The 17,513-nt window shown below is 48.9% G+C and overlaps 1 protein-coding gene across 1 annotated transcript in view; it reads left to right on the forward strand.

Moving 5' to 3' along the window:
• Positions 1-16,853, forward strand: part of LOC126541624 (chondroitin sulfate proteoglycan 4-like) — a 192,696-nt gene extending 175,843 nt beyond the window's left edge. Inside the window, 4 exon segments of the mRNA XM_050188468.2 lie at positions 3,174-3,986; positions 4,329-5,901; positions 6,493-6,952; positions 6,954-16,853. Coding sequence (XP_050044425.1) covers positions 3,174-3,986; positions 4,329-5,901; positions 6,493-6,952; positions 6,954-7,385 — 3,278 coding nt within the window. The 3' untranslated portion in view covers positions 7,386-16,853.
• Positions 16,854-17,513: the final 660 nt, after the last annotated feature.

A 17,513-nucleotide genomic window follows, 5' to 3' on the forward strand; every position in this document is an offset into this window, starting at 1 on the left:
GCCGATACGCTTCGCCTGTCGCCGCATTGGTCATGTCGCCAGATACTGTCGCAACTCGTGGCCCTTAACACCTCACACGCCGACCAACCTGAGCCGTTTTAATGGAAATGCCCGCAATGTTTCGCCCACCGCCGAGTCTAACAGTGCCGACAACTCTGCTAGGAACACGTGGTACAGTCGCTCACTATCGCCGCGCGGACACCAGTCTCGTTCACCGCAAACATGTCGCCCATCTTCTCGTTCGCCACAGCCACGTCGCCTTTCGTCCCCTGTGGCTTTTCGCTGCACCCTTTCGGGAAACTAAGAAATGAAGCCCTCGGAGGTGGTGCTGCATTGCCCACTACTGCAGCAAATCCTCTGTGCCCACAAAGAGAAGTGTAATTGACGTTAAAATAAACGGCTTACCTGTCCAAGCACTCGTCGACACTGGAGCCCACGTATCTGTGATGAGTGCAAGCCTGCGTAGACGTTTAAAGAATGTCCTCACCCCAACAGCTGTCCGAGTGCTTCGTGTGGCCTACGGCGGCGTGCTAGTTGTACTTGGAATGTGTACTGCGCGTATAAGCATAGCCGGCCGACCTACTTCTGTTCTCTTTGCTGTAATCGAAAACTGCCCTCACGACATTATCCTTGGATTGGACTTTTTATCCCATCATTCCGCTCTCATCGACTGCGCAACCGGCGTGCTTCAGTTGGAACTGCATCAAGGCGCCGATGCTCCGAGCACCGCTCCACCGCACTTGTGTTCGCTTCAATATGTGCGTCTGTCACCTGAGGCAGTCACTTACGTCGCTTTGACCGCACAGCCACAGATTCCCGACGGTGAATATGTCCTTCGCCCCATCATCGACGTGCTTTTGAACCGAAGCGTTGCTCTTCCGCATACGCTGGTGACGATTACTAATAACAACGTCGTTCTTCCGCTTCTGAATTTCAGCCTGTGCCTCGAAGTGCTTCCAGCCAGCATGTTCTTGGCCAGCGTTTCTAATACTTCTGAATTTGACATTTAAAGTCTGAATGCCGAGAGCGGTTTCTTAGCACCAATTGCAGCTCACAGCTCTGCTTCCCTAACGGATGACTTGGCGAAGATGATTCCACCGGACCTCACCTCTGCACAGGCCACGGACATACGACTCCTGCTTGAATCGTACCTTGACATCTTTGATTTCGACGACACGCCTTTAGGACAAACATCTGTTGTTCACCACCGTATCAACACTGGAGACACGAATCCTGTTCGTCGGCGTCCCTATCGTGTATCGCATGCTGAACGTCGAGCCATCTAATCAGAAGTGGACAAAATGCTCCGCAAAGGGGTCGTCAAACCATCAGCGGGCCCTTGGGCTTCGCCTGTCGTCCTTGTGAAAAAAAAAAAGGTGGTACCTGGCGTTTTTGCGTCGATTATCGCCATTTAAACAAGATCACCCGAAAAGACGAGACCCACTACCACGCATCGATGACGCCTTGGACGCCTTGCGCGGAGCTAAATACTTCTCGTCCATTGATTTTCGATCCGGCTACTGGCAGATTTCAGTTGATGAAATGGACCGCGAGAAGATGGCCTTCATCACGCCGGATGGCTTATATCAGTTCGAAGTCATGCCCTTTGGCCTATGCAATGCTCCTGCGATATTTGAACGTATGATGTACTCTCTTCTGCGAGGCTACAAATGGACCACCTGTATGTTACCTTGACGACGTTATTGTTTTTTCTCCCACGTTCGGCAGCCACCTTACCCGACTCGCTGCCATTCTTGCTGTCATCCGAAAAGCCGGCATCCAACTGAACTCCACGAAGTGTTGATTCGGGCGCCGTCAGATTACCGTGTTGGGACACCTCGTTGACGCCTCCGGTGTCCAACCAGATCCGGAAGAAGTTCGCGCCGTATGCAGTTTCCCTGTGCCATGTTCTGTTTCTGATGTGCGCTGCTTCGTCGGCCTGTCTTCTTACTTTCGCCGTTTCGTCAAAAACTTCGCCGACGTTGCTCGGCCTTTGACAGATCTTCTAAAGAAGAACACGCCGTTCTCATGGGGCCCTGAGCAAGCTAACGCGTTCGCCGCTCTCATCGGGTTTCTGGCTACCCCTCCCATACTTGGCCACTTTGATCCATCTTCACCGGCCGAAGTACAGACTGACGCAAGCGGCCACGGCATCGGCGCTGTTCTCGCCCAACAGCAGAATGGTACTGAGTGCGCGATAGCTTACGCCAGCCGCCTGCTGTCACCTGCTGAAAGAGATTACTCCATCACCGAGCGGGAGTGCTTGGCTTTAGTTTGGGCTGTCGCCAAGTTCCGGCCAAACTTGTGTACGGCCGCACGTTTTTGGTTGTTACGGACCACCACGCCCTCTGCTGGCTGTCTTCCCTCCGGGACCCCACAGGACGGCTTGGTCGCTGGGCTTTGCGGCTCCAGGAATTTTCATTTGTTGTCAGCTATAAGTCTGGACGTCTGCACAAGGACGCTGACTGCCCCTCGCGTCACCCCGTGGATCCTCCCTATCCTGTTGCGCATGGTCCGGTGACCTGCGTGATGGCTTTGACTGACATGCGCGCTGAACAACAACGCGACGCATCCTTACAGTCCATCATCGCCGGAGTGCAATCTGGGAGCACCGACGCCACTCCGGCACGACGAGTATCCGACCTGACGACTGCGCATCAGGAAGGTGTCCATTGCCGCAAAGAGGGAGCGGCAGCTCCCAGAAATGCAGGGTAAACAACGCGAAAAATCAGAGACAAAAGTGCAAGCGTCCTATTAAAGAATCACTTAAGACAGGCACTGAAGAAAGAGCCCAAGGACACAAACATCATGACAGATAGCTAAAAAGCCGTTTTTTGATATGCATTTCAACAGGCATAAATTGTGCATAAAATATCTATAAGTGGGAGCAGCCCTCGGTGTCGCCCTAAGGGGCGGCGCTTCTCAGGATGCTTTTAATAAAGTTCTTCGTATCCGTATAAGCTATTGTGCGACTCAAAAAAAAAAAGCTTGCTCTTGAGGTAGTTGTTTGATAATTTGTGAAGCCATTGTAGTGCAAATAAAACAGATACAAAAAGCACAAGACTGGACACCCTATAGCGCGTGTGGTGTCCGTTCTTGTGTTCTTTGTGCTTGATCAATGGTTTCCTCGAGCATTGCCTTACTGTTTCACTAAGCCTCCTTAACGAACGCAGGTGACATCGCAGTCTTGAACTCGTCGACCCTGCTTGTCAGGCACCAGGCAATGGAGCCAGTGAACATCACATTCAACGTCGTCCAGACACCGCTCTCCGGGCGGATCCTGTTGGGCGAATATGCCGCCAGTTCGTTCACGCAGGCTGATGTGAACGCGGGAAGCGTGCGGTACCAGCACACCGGTAATGCGAGCGAAGACAGCGTGGGGCTGGAGGTGTCCAACGGCATCGCGTCCCACGATCGACTGGATCTTTCGATTCGCGTGGTGCCTCAGGTCATCCTACTCGAGACGGGCAATGTGAGCGTGCAAGAAGGCGGCCAAGCTATTTTGGACGCATCGCACATCAGTGCCGGACCCTTACGTGAACTTCTCCCGCAACTTCTGGTCATCGAACCCCCGCAGCATGGCCGCCTTTCATCGACGGCCTTCTCTCCGGAGCAGCTGGACGCTGGGGAGCTCAAGTACCAGCACGATGGCAGTGAGACACTGAGGGACTGGTTCACTGTGGTGGCCCGAGGCGCGGGTCGGGAGAGCTTGCCCGGCACGGTGCACGTGTCTATACAGCCTGTCAATGATGAGGCCCCTTACATCGGCAATAACACTGGCCTGGACCTGTGGGAAGGCGCCGTGGCACCCATCTCAGCCACACACCTGGCGGCCCTCGACGATGACTCGGAGGCGTCCCAGCTGCGGTTCCACATCTCCACACCCAGCAACGGTTACGTGGCCCTAAAGAACGACACGAAGACCCCGTTGTTGTCGTTCACCCAAGACCAGCTCAACCGCGGACTGGTCGTCTTTGTGCACACCGGTGGGTGTAGGTACCCGTCTCTTGAGTCGGGCACCGTCCTCTGTAGTGTACGCACTTGCACTAGAATGTAGTCATTGCGAATCGTATTCGACAAACGTATTTGTCTACCTGGCCTGCCTGGTGCTGTTTCTGAGTGACTCGTTTGTGCATGGTAGTATACTTGTCTCTCTCGGTAACTGCATATCAACCAAAGCAGTGAATTCCGTACATTTGCGGCTTCGGTAACTAGATTGATATCCAGTTGAAGTCAGTGTTACAGCATATTAGAGCCTGCATGACCCATAGTGATAATGTTTTCATAAGAGTGGTGGAAGTTAAGGGGCGACTTTTTTTGCCACGCAGGTTCACCCGCTGGGGGTTTCAAGTTCCAAGTGACAGACGGTCTCAATCAAGGTTCACCGCACGTGTTCACGGTGAACGCACGGTCGCTTAAGATTCGCTTGGAGCACAACAAGACGCTCAGTGTTCTTCCGGGAAGCCAGCAGTCAATCACTCGCGACCACCTCCTAGCCCGTGCTGGAGATCACACCCGCGACGTATCTTTCGTCGTCGTTCGCACACCACGCCTCGGCAGACTCTTACGTGAAAACCCCAGCGATGGGACCCTGGCCCAGCTCAGTCGATTCACACAGGCGGATATCGACAATTACTTGGTTCTGTACGAACACAGGTCTCCGATGTCCGCGCCGGTGGAGTATGACTCCTTTGCTGTCGACTTGGAGACACCCAATGCGGTTCCCGTTAAGAACATCTTATTTGCCATTCGCATTGCCTTGGATGACTCGTTGGCCTCTGTTCTCGGTCAACTGCGAGTGTCCGAAGGAGGAAGGGTACCGCTGTCTTCGGCGTTGGACGTGGGAGCATTGGAGGCTCTCTGGCGGGGCAAGCCGGACGTTCCTCCTAGGCTTCGTGTTTGTCTGCTGTCGCAGCCGGTGCGTGGGTGGCTGGAGGTTGACCGTAAAAACGCCAGCGTACCAGTTTGCATATCAGCGCACAGCTTAGATCGCGTAGTCTATGTGCATGACGATTCTGAGACCTTAGACGATTCCTTTGGAGTTGGGCTGTTTTTGACAGCAACCGAAGAAGATCACGGGGACATGGCACTGCACAACAGTACGCTGAAAGTTGCGGTAGAACCGATTAATGATAAGCCTTTCATTTTAGAGACAACGTCTCCCGTGATCCGCGTAACTAGAGGGTACAGGACGGCTGTCACTCGGGAGACTCTCAGGACCACCGACGATGACGGGGCTCCTTCTCAAATCATGTACAAGGTCGTCAGACAAGACGAAACTCAGGCTGCAACACTTGTCCTGGGAGATTCGGATACATCGATAAAAAATTTTACGCAGCAAGATGTTGATGAAGGAAGAGTACACATAGTCCACAACGGATCGCCAAAATCACCATTAACCTTTAATTTCATCGTCAGCGATGGCGTTCACCCGACGAAGCCCTTCATTCTCACAGTGAACGTAGAACCGGTTGAGGTCCGCATCGAGAATGCCACCAACCTCATCTTGCAACAAGGTGATCTCAGGGCAGTGTTAACTCCGGCGGTATTCGGGGCCTGGACTAACGCCGACAGGGACGACCTGGTTTACAACGTCACCTCAGCGCCGCACCTAGGACACTTGGTGTTTCCTGACGGAGCCTCGGTGGAGGATTTCACGCAAGGTGACCTCGAGCAAGGCCTCGTCATCTACGAGCAGCATGACCTAAGTGGCTCCACGGATTTGTTTTCCATCGCGGTGCGCTGCGGGCCCAGCGCAGTCGTCCTTCGGAAAGTGGAAGTCAACGTGGAGGCACTCGTCAGGCAACGACCTCTGCAGGCCATGGCGGGCCGTGCAGTCTTGATTACCGTGGATCACTTAGACGCTTCTAAACTGGCGGCGCGGTCAAATGGGAACCCCCGGTAAGTCCTGCGTTGTCGTTTTTGACACACAACGATGTGCGTGCGTGTGCGTGTGTGTGTGTGTGTGTGTGTGTGCGTGCGTGTGCGTGTGTGTGTGTGTGTGTGTGAGTGTGTGTGTGTGTGTGTGTGTGTGTGTGTGTGTGTGTGTGTGTGTGTTTGTGTGTGTGTGCGTGTGTACGTGTGTGTGTCAGACACTAAAATATGAACTTCAAAAGTCCGCCTAACACATTTATTGATAGTCACATGCCATACACACACTCGGTGTAGGCATAGCATGCCTGTGGGGTTGCTGTGCTGTTTTTACTTGACGCTCACCAAAAGTGGGGAGTAATGCTCTAAAATAAAGCAAAGTGAAGCCAAAAAAGAACTTCTTCCTGGAATTGCATGTAGGTAATATATCACCATGGCAAAACAAAAGAAGTATAAATTCCTATTAAATCAAATAAAATATCTAAAGAGAAAGACACTTGGAGTCAGAATTGTGACATTTTTTTGCTGACAGCCTAATTGCACACTAACTGTAGATTCAGGCTTCAGTACGTAATACTCGGCTCCTCACTGAACTTCGCCTGCGACAATCTATGAACGCAGGTACAGTGTCACGCGGCAGCCCGTCCACGGCCTTCTGCTTCTGTCCAACGGCACCTCGCAGACGGCCGTTCTGCATTTCACTCACGAGGACGTGTTGAACGAGACCGTCTTCTACCGAGCTCACCGGAGGGACCCCACGTTGGACGTTTCGGGTATCATCAAAGACCACTTCGACTTCGAACTGACGGCGCCGGGAGTCCAGCCCGGCAGCAGCCGCTTCCTTGTGCACGTCCAGGTGGGCAACGGTTCTCCCGGTTTAGCGGCGACACCGCCTCAGTCACCCACGGCCATCGCCACGCCGTCGTCCCCCGCGGACAACACGAGCGGAACGACGTCGGACGATCGTCCACCGGGCGTCGTCGAAACCGGTTCGCGGGCTCCGCTCCTGACTAACGAGCATCTCGTGGTGATCGGCGTGGCTGCCGGCGTACTTCTCCTGCTCACCGTCATCGCCGTGGCGGGGGGTAGCGTGCGGAGCGTGCCGCTCCAGGCGCGGCGGCAGCGACAAGTCCGGGGGCAGCGCGCAGTCGTCGTCGCGCGGCGGCAGCGGTCATCCGCGAGAAGCCTTTCCCGAAGAACTGCCCACGCCGCCAGCCCCGCCGCCCACGTCTCCGTCGAGCAGCAGCAGCGAGCCTGCGCCCACGGTAGTGGCGGCGTCTGGCCCGGATTTGGACTGCCTGCCTCCGCCGCCGTACGCGGGCGGGACAGGAGGCGGTGCGTCTAGCACAGAAGTCAGTACCGCGGTGCCCACGTGCAAGGTGACGCCCTTGGGACACGCCGAGGCGGCGAAGACACCTTCGGAAGGGGGTGCCAGCGAGAGCGACGACTGGAATGGTGACGTGCGCTTCTCGGCACCCACGACTGTGCTCAGAAAGAACCAGTACTGGGTGTAGTCTGGAAGGGTAGTGTGAGCGCCGTCGCTTCCAACAGAGGCCTTTTTAACTTCACTCATCGGCTCATTCGCGTGCGTGCGTGCGTTCGTGTGAGTGTGTGCGCGTGTGTGAGTGTCCCCAGTGTCCGTGCACGCTGTTTAGGGGTGTTTTTACCTGGTGACATGTACTGTGTACGGGCACTCGTGGTTCCTTCACCTTTACAAGTGCAGTTTATTGTCCTTTTTTTTCACTCGACCGGCGGTCCTTCTTTCTTGTAAGCAGTGGAACGTTCCGGGTGGTGTGCATGGTACGTCAGCTACAAGCGGCTGCAACCTGAACGTATGACACACCTGGAGTTTCGACTTGTCACTGCCTTATAAAAAAGTGCAAGGCAGACGTTTTTACGGTGACGGTACGCGATTAAGGGAAGTGACGACGTAGCTGTTTTTTCACAATTTCTATAATTGGTCATTGCTTGGTGGAAGGAATGTTTTTATACGCATCTCCGTCATTGCTCAACAGTAAGCTTGAAGTCACTGGAGTCCTTTCGGCGACGTCGCGTTAAGCGAGTACAATGTTCAGGCTCTCTGGCGTGTGTGAGCACGTAAGAAAATCGTGAAAGGTCGTCTTAACGTAGCGCTGCGCAACATTTACCTCAACAAAATCGGGTGAGTAACAGCAGCACCCTCTGCAGTTGTTATCGCCACTGCAGTAGCGACAGAGGTTGGAATTCTTCAAATAATAAAGCACGCAGGAATCGATAGCTTCTAGCCATGTACGCTGCAAGGTATGACATATCCCCGACGTCTGCAACGTCAGCAAAGCACTTAGGCATATAGTTACGAATTGCGCAAGTTTTGTTGCTTTCGTCAATGCCAATTTTACAGGTGTCCTCCAGTGACTTCAGTCTTTCTATAGACACCATCATGTCGCGCTATTCATGATGCACGGACGATCATATTGTGCCGTTGAAACGGTGATCTTTTTTCCTGTCAAGAATTGCCGTGTTCATCTACTATTGCCACCTCGTCAATGTTATCCCTGTAATCTCAAGTCTTCCTCCGCGTACACATTCGGTGCCGTTCGAGCGGTGAGGTTTCCGTTTTTCTTTTTCTTTTCCGCCCTGCGAATCGAAAAAGAAAGCAAATTTGCTCACTCACTTTGCTTGTAGGCTTTACCGACAAATTATTTCAGTGACTCGTTGTGTAGTTCGTGTTAATTTCCGCGCATTCTTCATTCCTTCAATTTCGCAAGATTCAAATATAGCCGCGTCTGGCCGCATCTGAATCAATTCCCTTCGTTCTGCACATTCTTGGTGCCCTTTATGCTCGTCACATATGAAACCTCGCTGTTCGAAAGGCCACGTACTACAAACCCGCAGAAAAAAATGCCTTCTATGTCGTCGTTGTACACAGAAGCACTATTTTGTTACGAACACTCACTGCAGAGGCTACTACGTGTTTCAGCGCTGCCTAACTCTTGAACGCGCGCGTGTGGCGCCAGAATTTTTTGCAGGCGTAATAGCGAATATATATATGCACAGGCGACTATAGTTCACTTTCTCATTCACTGGAGTCGCCTCTCGTATGCTTCGCATTTTTTTTTTTTTTCATACCCTTGTCTCTTCCTCTAGTGCACATGCTAGAGCCGGTGACGGGGCTAAGGTAAAAAATGCGAACGATAAAGGCAGATAACTGAGCAGGTTTCGACGCATTCTAGTTAAAAGGTAAAGGCCGTGCGAGTAGATTTGCTCGCACGGGCACGCGGAGCAAACAAGTGTTGGCGACATACGCCCACTCCTTTGTGCAGTCGCCCTGCAGAGCGATGAATTGTTTTGTATTTACGCATTTCTGCAGCGGCATCCATAGAAACGAAGTATTGGGAGGGGTTGACGGTGGCGGGTCTTTGGAAGCACGTCACGATGGCGGGCGCCCTGAAACGTTCAAATAGAAGACGCAAAAAAAAAAAAAAACGGAACGCTTTCGCACCACACCACTGTGGATGAGTGAACACAACACGTTTTTTCGAGAGTATTATAAACCTGTCTTCTATAATAACAAAGCGAGCAAACTCAAGTCTAGAACATCGCCTATATATACTAACGGCGGGCAAAACGTACACCGTCTTCGCAGAACAAAGGAATACGCAAAAGTAATATAGCAAAAGAAAACAAAAAACACGTGAGTCAAGGTGAAGAGCGCTTGTTATGCAACGTCGGGTTACAGTATCGGGGGAGCGACAATTTTTCCTTACCTCGTTATACCGATGCGGGAGATCACTATGTGAATGACACTGTACCACTCGCAGGTGTACAATCGTTTCCTTCATGCGACCTTGTTACGTGATACGAGGAGGGAGAAACACATCGAATACCTTCACGGGCTTTGCAAAAGCCAATTTCCATGGGGTGTCATAATAAGAATGCGTAAGAGAAATTTGGCGGTAGTGCTTGCCCTCGCCGCTACTACGGCAGTTTACCCAGCATAAACATAATGGGTACAAGATGCGCGAAATATGAATAGATGGCACGTGATAGACACAACAGACGCTTCGCCTTTTAGACTTCGAACAATTAACCTTTTAGTGTATTACTATAACGTAAGGTCTCCGAAAACTCGTTGTGAAACCATAGCCAGCCTCGTCTACCTTGAATTTCTACCGCCTTACTGTTTTCGTGAACTCGCAAACAAAACTCACTTGAAGAAAATTTTAAAAACTTGTGTGAGTATCGTCCAGTACGCGTTTCTTCTCCTACATTGCCGCTCATTGTCGAAATGATGACAACAATATGACAGCCTCAATCTGTGTCCCTTTATTTAGTGACAGTGTTTAGCGCTCCTCCAATGCAGTGCGCAATCAGCCACACGCAATGGCGGTGGTATACAACTTCACAGGTAGTAATCAACAAATTTCTGGAACGATTGCTTTCCTTTCTTTCTTTCCTTCTTTCTTTCTTTCTTCCTTTCTTTCTTTTTGCGTCTGAGCACAAAGTGCCTCCAAATGACTGCAGAGCATTATTACGCCGACGTAATAAATCAGACACGACATCGAAAAGGAAGTCGCATATAACAACTCGGCGTGTTTATCAGAAGAGAGAGAGACATCTTATCGACAGGAAAGACAGACTGGTTGACCTGAGCTGGTGCGCTCTAATATTCCACAATCACGCTTATAATTAGTAAACGGAGAGACACGTTAGTTTATAACACGGATCCGTTCGCAACCAGCAAAATTCGGTCGTTTTTCTTTCTTTCAGCAATGACAGCATTTCTTTATCGAAAATACGTAACTTGGTAATCCGTGCTTGCTAAATCAGTCCCTAACTGTTCACATTCCATGAGGCAATGAAACCTTGTTTTCCCAGCATTAGAGCTAGCAGTGGCATACCGTACTGACACGAAGCTCAAAAGTGCCCGTATCAGCAAAAAAAAAAAAAAAGGAAACAAAAATGAAGGTCCCGAAAGGCGGTTGACATCGCGTTACCACAGTAATGCAGGACGATGAGCAAAACGAGAACAAAGCGAAAGCAGGAGCGAACGTTTCGACAAGTGGACTTGTCTTCTTCAAGGCATCGAAGAGGTCTTCTTCACCTTGAAGAAAAGTCCACTTATCGAAGCGTTGGCTCCTGCTTTCACTTGTTCTCGTTTTGCTCATCGTCTTGAATTTCCATCTCCCGCCTTCCCCTATTTTCCACAGTACTGCAGGTGATGTAAAGAAGTAGGAGGGATGTAAAGTTTATTTTGCACTTCACCACATATGCAGTCGCGTAAGTAAACATGCTTATCCAATCAACCAAAGGCTGGCAATGCTCAGGTTCGCCTGATGGCCGTGGCAGGCCGTTTTTTTTTTTTTTTTTTTATAACCTTGTTCAGAACTTTCACGCGCGGTTGTGAGGGGATGGCACAAACACTAGACGGCCGCATGTCAAGCATCAAGGCTAATATACGGACAATTAATACATGCGTGTTTAGTTGTCACTTCAGTGACGCATTCGAAGTTGGACATGATACTGGACTCCTGCTCCGTGGGGAACCTACGATTTGATGCCAGATTTTGTATGCTTGCGTTACTCGGAACGTGACAGCGCCTTCGTTAAATACATCGGTCTTCCATATAGCGGAAGTTATAATTACGATGACACAAATAAGAAGATAATTGGCACGAAGGCTGAATTATCTGACAACTGTCGAAGTTACCGTTTCTCTGACGGAAGTCATCCCTTCCTTGCGATCCTCAAGCACATCAGTCAGCTTACACTGCCATTTTCCTAGGTCATCTAATTTACCAGAGCCAGGTGTCTGCTTTTATTTCTTGCCTTCTTTGTCGTTGCGTTCCCTTCCTTCCTTTTTCAAATTTTGCCGAAAGTTGTCTGCAGGCTCCCTGGTACGCGCGCTGAATGTGTTAGCAAACGACTGAGAAAGAAAAGGCACACGGGAACCTGCGCGAATACAGGTGCACCTGTGACTTATTTCCGCGAAACCGGCGCTGCGTTGTTGGGGAATAGTGGGAATAAGTGCTTCAAGGGGGAGCTTCACCAGCCATAAGATCTCTAGACGATGTGAGAGAAGTACAAAGAAGTACTCATCATCAACGAAAAGTAAGCTGGCAAAGTTCTACCACCACTCAGCTCTGTACAATACTCACGAGATAATAGGCGCCAGCATTGCATTAAAGCAAGCGACGTTTCGATAAGACAAAAGAAAAACAGTGAAAGTACACCCCAAAATGTTAGAGAGATCTCTAACTTGAGGGACAGCGCGTGCAAGACTAACTGGCACCCAAGTGGTGCCAGTTAGTCCTGCACGCACTGCCGTGCAGTTTTATGCTCAGGATTTCGAGAATTGCGGCGAGACCGAAATGTGATGGCAAAGGCAAGGGAGTTAATCAGAAGGAAATTTTTTATTGCTGCTCTACTGTGATAAGTGTGGGAAAAAGAAGATGGGAAAAATAGCGGAGTGATTACAACGAGCTTTGTGTTTTGCCAGTCGCTCCAATGAGTTAGCGTGCTCTGGACTCCTTATTGTCAAAGATCTTAATTAAGCGGCTATAGAATAGGATCTCGATGTCTAAAGTTCTAAACTCGTATAATAAAAGAAAAGCTCGAGATGGTAAACCGCTCAGAACCTTAGACAGCCGGTACCATTGTACCACTGAAATTACGACCTCTCAGAGCAATAATTTTGGTGATAACTTCAAATGAATTAACCAGTTCTCCACAGAAATCCCGTCAACATTTGACACAATTTGTAGCGAGTTATCGCTTGGCACCAAACACGCCGGAAAATTGCAGAGGTTGACCTTGCGCTTCTTTCGCGAACTGTGTAGTTAATTAGGAAAGCCTGTTTTTCGTTAATGGATATCTGCTCTGCCCACCGGATGATGCTATAGGTGGAAATACAAGGTGCTGTAATCCACGATGTGGTCAGTGATGGCAGAAATTGTTCGGTTAATGGTGTGTTTGGTGTTTGGTTAATGGTGTGTGTAATGGTTAATTGTTTGGTGTGTGGGAATGGCTGACTATGCTTAGACGTCGGTGGACGAAGATTCAGGCAGACTTAATATATATGGCAAGCTTCTTGAGTGTAAGTTGCGGTTTCTTTGTCTGTGTGACCTTCTCTCTTCTCCATCTGCAATTTCGAGTAGGCCGGGTGGTAGAGAGTAACGCCTGCGTAGAGGCGCCGTACCAGCCGGGCATCTCCGCATCACGTACAAAGCATCCAATGCTGCGCTGGTCACGTGGGATGGTTCCTGTCCCTTACTTCATAATGTTCTGTAATGATGCATTTGCAAGCAAACTAACGTCGCGTACAATGAAACCAGACAACTGTGGCTTTCGTATTCAGGGATACAACGTAAGGTATCCTGATGTCAAGAATCAACGAAATAATGCGAACAACTTGAAGGGAAATTCGAAATCGTCCAACTACGTTGGATTATACCGCAATAAGGATGTCGATAGACTCGCCAAAAAGGCCCTGAACGAAGGAATTCAATGCGCGATGTCTAAGTCGGTTATCCGGAATATTAGAAGGCAGGTGTATACGCACTGCTTTGCGTAGAAGTGGTTCGACAGTGATAAAGCGAAACAATGATTGTTACATGAAATTGACCCGCAAAAAGAATTTAACGTAGAACCAAATTTCCCACGACACACATATAAATTTATTCGCAGGCTTGGACTGGAAGTAGCATAAATGAATAGCTTTCTGTACAATATATGCCACCGCACGTCTCCTGAGGGATGCTATGGTCATGAAATTGAGAATGCTTTTAACGTTATTGTTGAGTGCTGAAAATGCAGCTAGGAAAGAAGAAGGTTCGTGAAAAAGCTAGGAAGTTTGGAGGAGCGTCCCTTTCTAATGCAAAAATTATTTGGAGCGTGGTTAGCTAGTCTTCTCCAGAATAAGGCAACCGTATTCTTAAAGGACATTTTAGTAGACGCGAGTGACATAACCATTAATGATACGTATAGTCCTGTTCAGTTATATATGAAGTGATGCGTCTATGCTTTGTACTACGAACGGAAATTTAACGGAGCTATGTGTTTGGTCCTACAATCCATTTATTACGTACCAATGTATATACGGACCATGAAGTGTGTATATTATTCGGGTAGTGGCATAATGTCAGAGAACTCTCAATTGCGATGTTGTTATCTTTATTTGTTTCATTTCATTTGTTATTCGTTTATTTATTTTAGCATTATCATGCGTCGCTTTATTCCTCGCTGCATAACATAGAAAAATGGAGCAGCCGATGTACTCTTTATCTCTGTCTCTCCAAAGCAATATACCAAAACAAATGGGTTTGTATGCGTTCCCTACATCCTATAAAAATTCTGCACTTCAAAAAATAATTGAGGGTAAATTTCACGAAGCTCTTGTTTGTAAGAACTGTTCGACTTTTGCCGGTTTCCTTCTATAATATTGTGTTCCCTATCATGGTTGGCTGGTTCCTGTCCTTGCGAACCCTTTAGCATACGAAACGATTTATGAACACGGGCTCAAATACCAGAACTTGGTCGACGAACGCGAATTGTTGCACCGTTTTCTTGAACAGCGCCCAGGAATATGACTTTTGTACGATGCTCGAGTTTCACTGCCCGCATTTTCTATGTTTGTCTGTCTGCGCTCGTGCGCACCTACGGCGGCGTCGTGTCGGGTTGATGCCGTACTTCGATAAAAGAGAACGGTTGTGGCCTCTTTTCGCCTGCAAAGAGGTCAGATTATGTGCTTGTGAACCACGTTATCTACGGCACCATGCAACAGCTTCAAACTTTAGTTCTTAAGTTCCGTCGTACCAAGAGGCTGTACGTCGGGAATCACGTTTTCTGGAGACAAGGTGGTCATGAATAGAACTTGACCTGACGGCACTGTAAGCGCCTGCAAGGAATGTACTACATATGCATCTGATTACAGTTCGCAAACCCGTGACGTTGTCTGCTTGACGTTGACGAGGCGCTGTAGCGATGATTCCTGCAATGTAACGTTGAACGAACGTGATTATAGGTCGCAGCATACACTGCCAAGGCATTACCGGATACTAACTAACTGGATGTTCTCGGAGCTCTATGCATAATAGCGTACTGTGAGAAAGGTCGCCAGTCGTTTAACGACTCCATAAGCTAACACCATGATTTCCGGTGTTACTGGGTACCGTTTCTCGCGATAGAGTGGCGTGCGCAATACGAATGGTCGCGTAAGTCATGTTGACAGCTTGTTTCAATACTAGCGTAGATGAGTTACCGTGTTAGCCATGTTTATGCCGCTGATATCAAATGGCATTTGAGTCAGTTATTTCTGTTATTTGATGGTTGTTAGGAAAATAAATTTAGGTGATTATATTGGCTACAAAGTGCACGAAAAGCGTATTTGTCTTTGAGCTGTACTTTGGCTGATCGCCTACCGAAAGAAATCTGCTTGACAAATAGGCAGTGCATGGGCAAGCAAGGACTATTCGTGTCTTTTGAAAACAAATGAAGACTCCGTAGGCTCACTGAACATGCATAGAGTGAGGCAAACGGTATGGCCTTTATGAATGTTATTGTTTTGCCTATTTTCTTGTATACTATCTCCTGCAACCATTTTATTCCTTTCGTTACATGACGGACAAAAATTTTAATGCGTAGGCTGGCATGTTGAGTGAATATAACACCAATTTTATTTGACCTTACGGTAAGGGAATAACCGGCCTATTCGTGTACTGGGCCTTCGAGGCCAAAGCTGACAAAATGACAAAACAAAATGTATCATCGTGTTTTTCACCATTCGTCAAGGCCAAACGGTACTTTGTAGTGAGAAAAACTTGCTTACGAAGGGGATAAAAACAGCGCAAAGGACAGGACGAAGCCAGCGACGTTCACGGCGTTGTGTACGTCGTCCATGCTTTCGTCTTGTCCTTCGCGCTGTTTTACCCCCTTCGTCATGAACCAACCAGCCCAATTCAGAACACTCCTGCAAAACTTGTTTCGCTAACTTTTCTTCCAAATTGGATACTCAGTATGCCACTTAGGAGTTCATGTCTCGGCGAAATGAACAGAATGTGTTTAGTGTGTGACTCGTGCGTCTTTTCTAAAGCCACGAGTACACGATATCACTTGTCAATGGCCACGTGAATCTGTGGCTTAACCACGCATTGTATACTCTCGTTATTTTTTTTTTTTGTAACGCAATGCTTTATCAAAGAAATGGTTTAGGTGAATCTAAATGACCCACCAGACCTTCCCCTAATGTTGATATTAGGTTGCGTAATGCATCTAGGTCCAGCTGCCACAAGATTGGCTGATCAGAGCGCCTGAGTCAGAATGGCGATAATGGGCATTTCACTAAAAGAGAGTGTTGAAAACCGTGGTTCACATGATTGACACCTCCGAATACCGTGATAAGTGCGACCTTTTATGAGTCTGTGTCTTTAGTTACGTTTTCCTGTTAACTCACGTGACTTTCATTTTCGTAAATCTTGGGACCACGTACGGACAAGCTGGAGGATGGAAGACTCGTGTTGTTACGAATTAACGGTTACAGCAAGTGCGGTTGTGCCTGCATGTCGGTTCATAGAAAGATACCATTCAAGCTTACGTTCAAAAACTGCTCTTAGTTAATTCCAATTTGTACCGGTAAGTCATTCAAATTGCTTTCGGAAATGCGTTACTTGCAACCGGGCAGGATCCAAACTTATCACTGAAAACGAGGCTGTCTTATCTGTCCCTGGAAGCCGCGGCTTTCTTGCGTAACGCATTGAGACGCGAACGTAGCTCGAGCGTTGGGCTACGCTGTTATCTGTGTTGTTGCTTGTCGCCCAAGAAGTATGCACCGAACGCCGCTGAACTTTGTATGTTGTGAGTGTACTGCTAGACGTGGCAGACTTGTTGGCTTGCCGGAAAGGCCACTACCCCTTTGCGTTCTTCTTGCTGTTCGACCGATGGCAGGGGTGGGACCATTCGGGCTTCCTCACTGAAATAAAGGCCTTTTTTCCACTGGTTTTATCAAATTTGAGCGTCTGACTTTATTCTCACTCGGCTGCATCTTCGTCAGTTGCCACGGATTGTTCCAAGACAACGCTGGACATTTGAAGACTCGGGACAGGGCCCGTGGAAAGGTAAGGAACCCGTTACGCATCCTTCCTTGCCTCAGTTACCAGCAGCCCACCAGTATACTGTGAAACCCATAGGGGTTGTTCACACTTTGTATGCTACAACAACTGCGAAAACGTTTCGCTCGATTTGCAAAGCAGGTGTAGATGCGGTTCCACAAGTTGCATCACGTACCGAGCTCTAGCAGGCTCAACATTTCACATTTTTCTTCAAGTTCCCACCAGTTGCTGCCATCATTTAGGCGCATGTAACGAATATTTTATTATGAAATAGAGTGAACACATGCAACTTTGTCCAGCATTGCACATATGTAAGGTTTCCTCACCGTGACCTGAAACCGGAGGAGCGTACATATAAAGTGAGCATAAAACCCACAACGTAAACTGCAAGCCGAACCGCAACACATTATCTACGGCGCAGGTTCTTGCACATGCGTCTGGTCATGTACACGCGCGGCTTAACGTAGGCGAAAGGGATTCGAGAGGTTTGTGTCAGGTGTTCTTTTCCTCAGAGAGCTTCCGCTACTTTTCATCGAGTAGCTGACACTGCGTAAGACT

This window comes from Dermacentor andersoni, chromosome 2, assembly GCF_023375885.2.
Source record: "Dermacentor andersoni chromosome 2, qqDerAnde1_hic_scaffold, whole genome shotgun sequence".
NCBI classification, from domain to species: Eukaryota; Metazoa; Arthropoda; class Arachnida; order Ixodida; family Ixodidae; genus Dermacentor; species Dermacentor andersoni.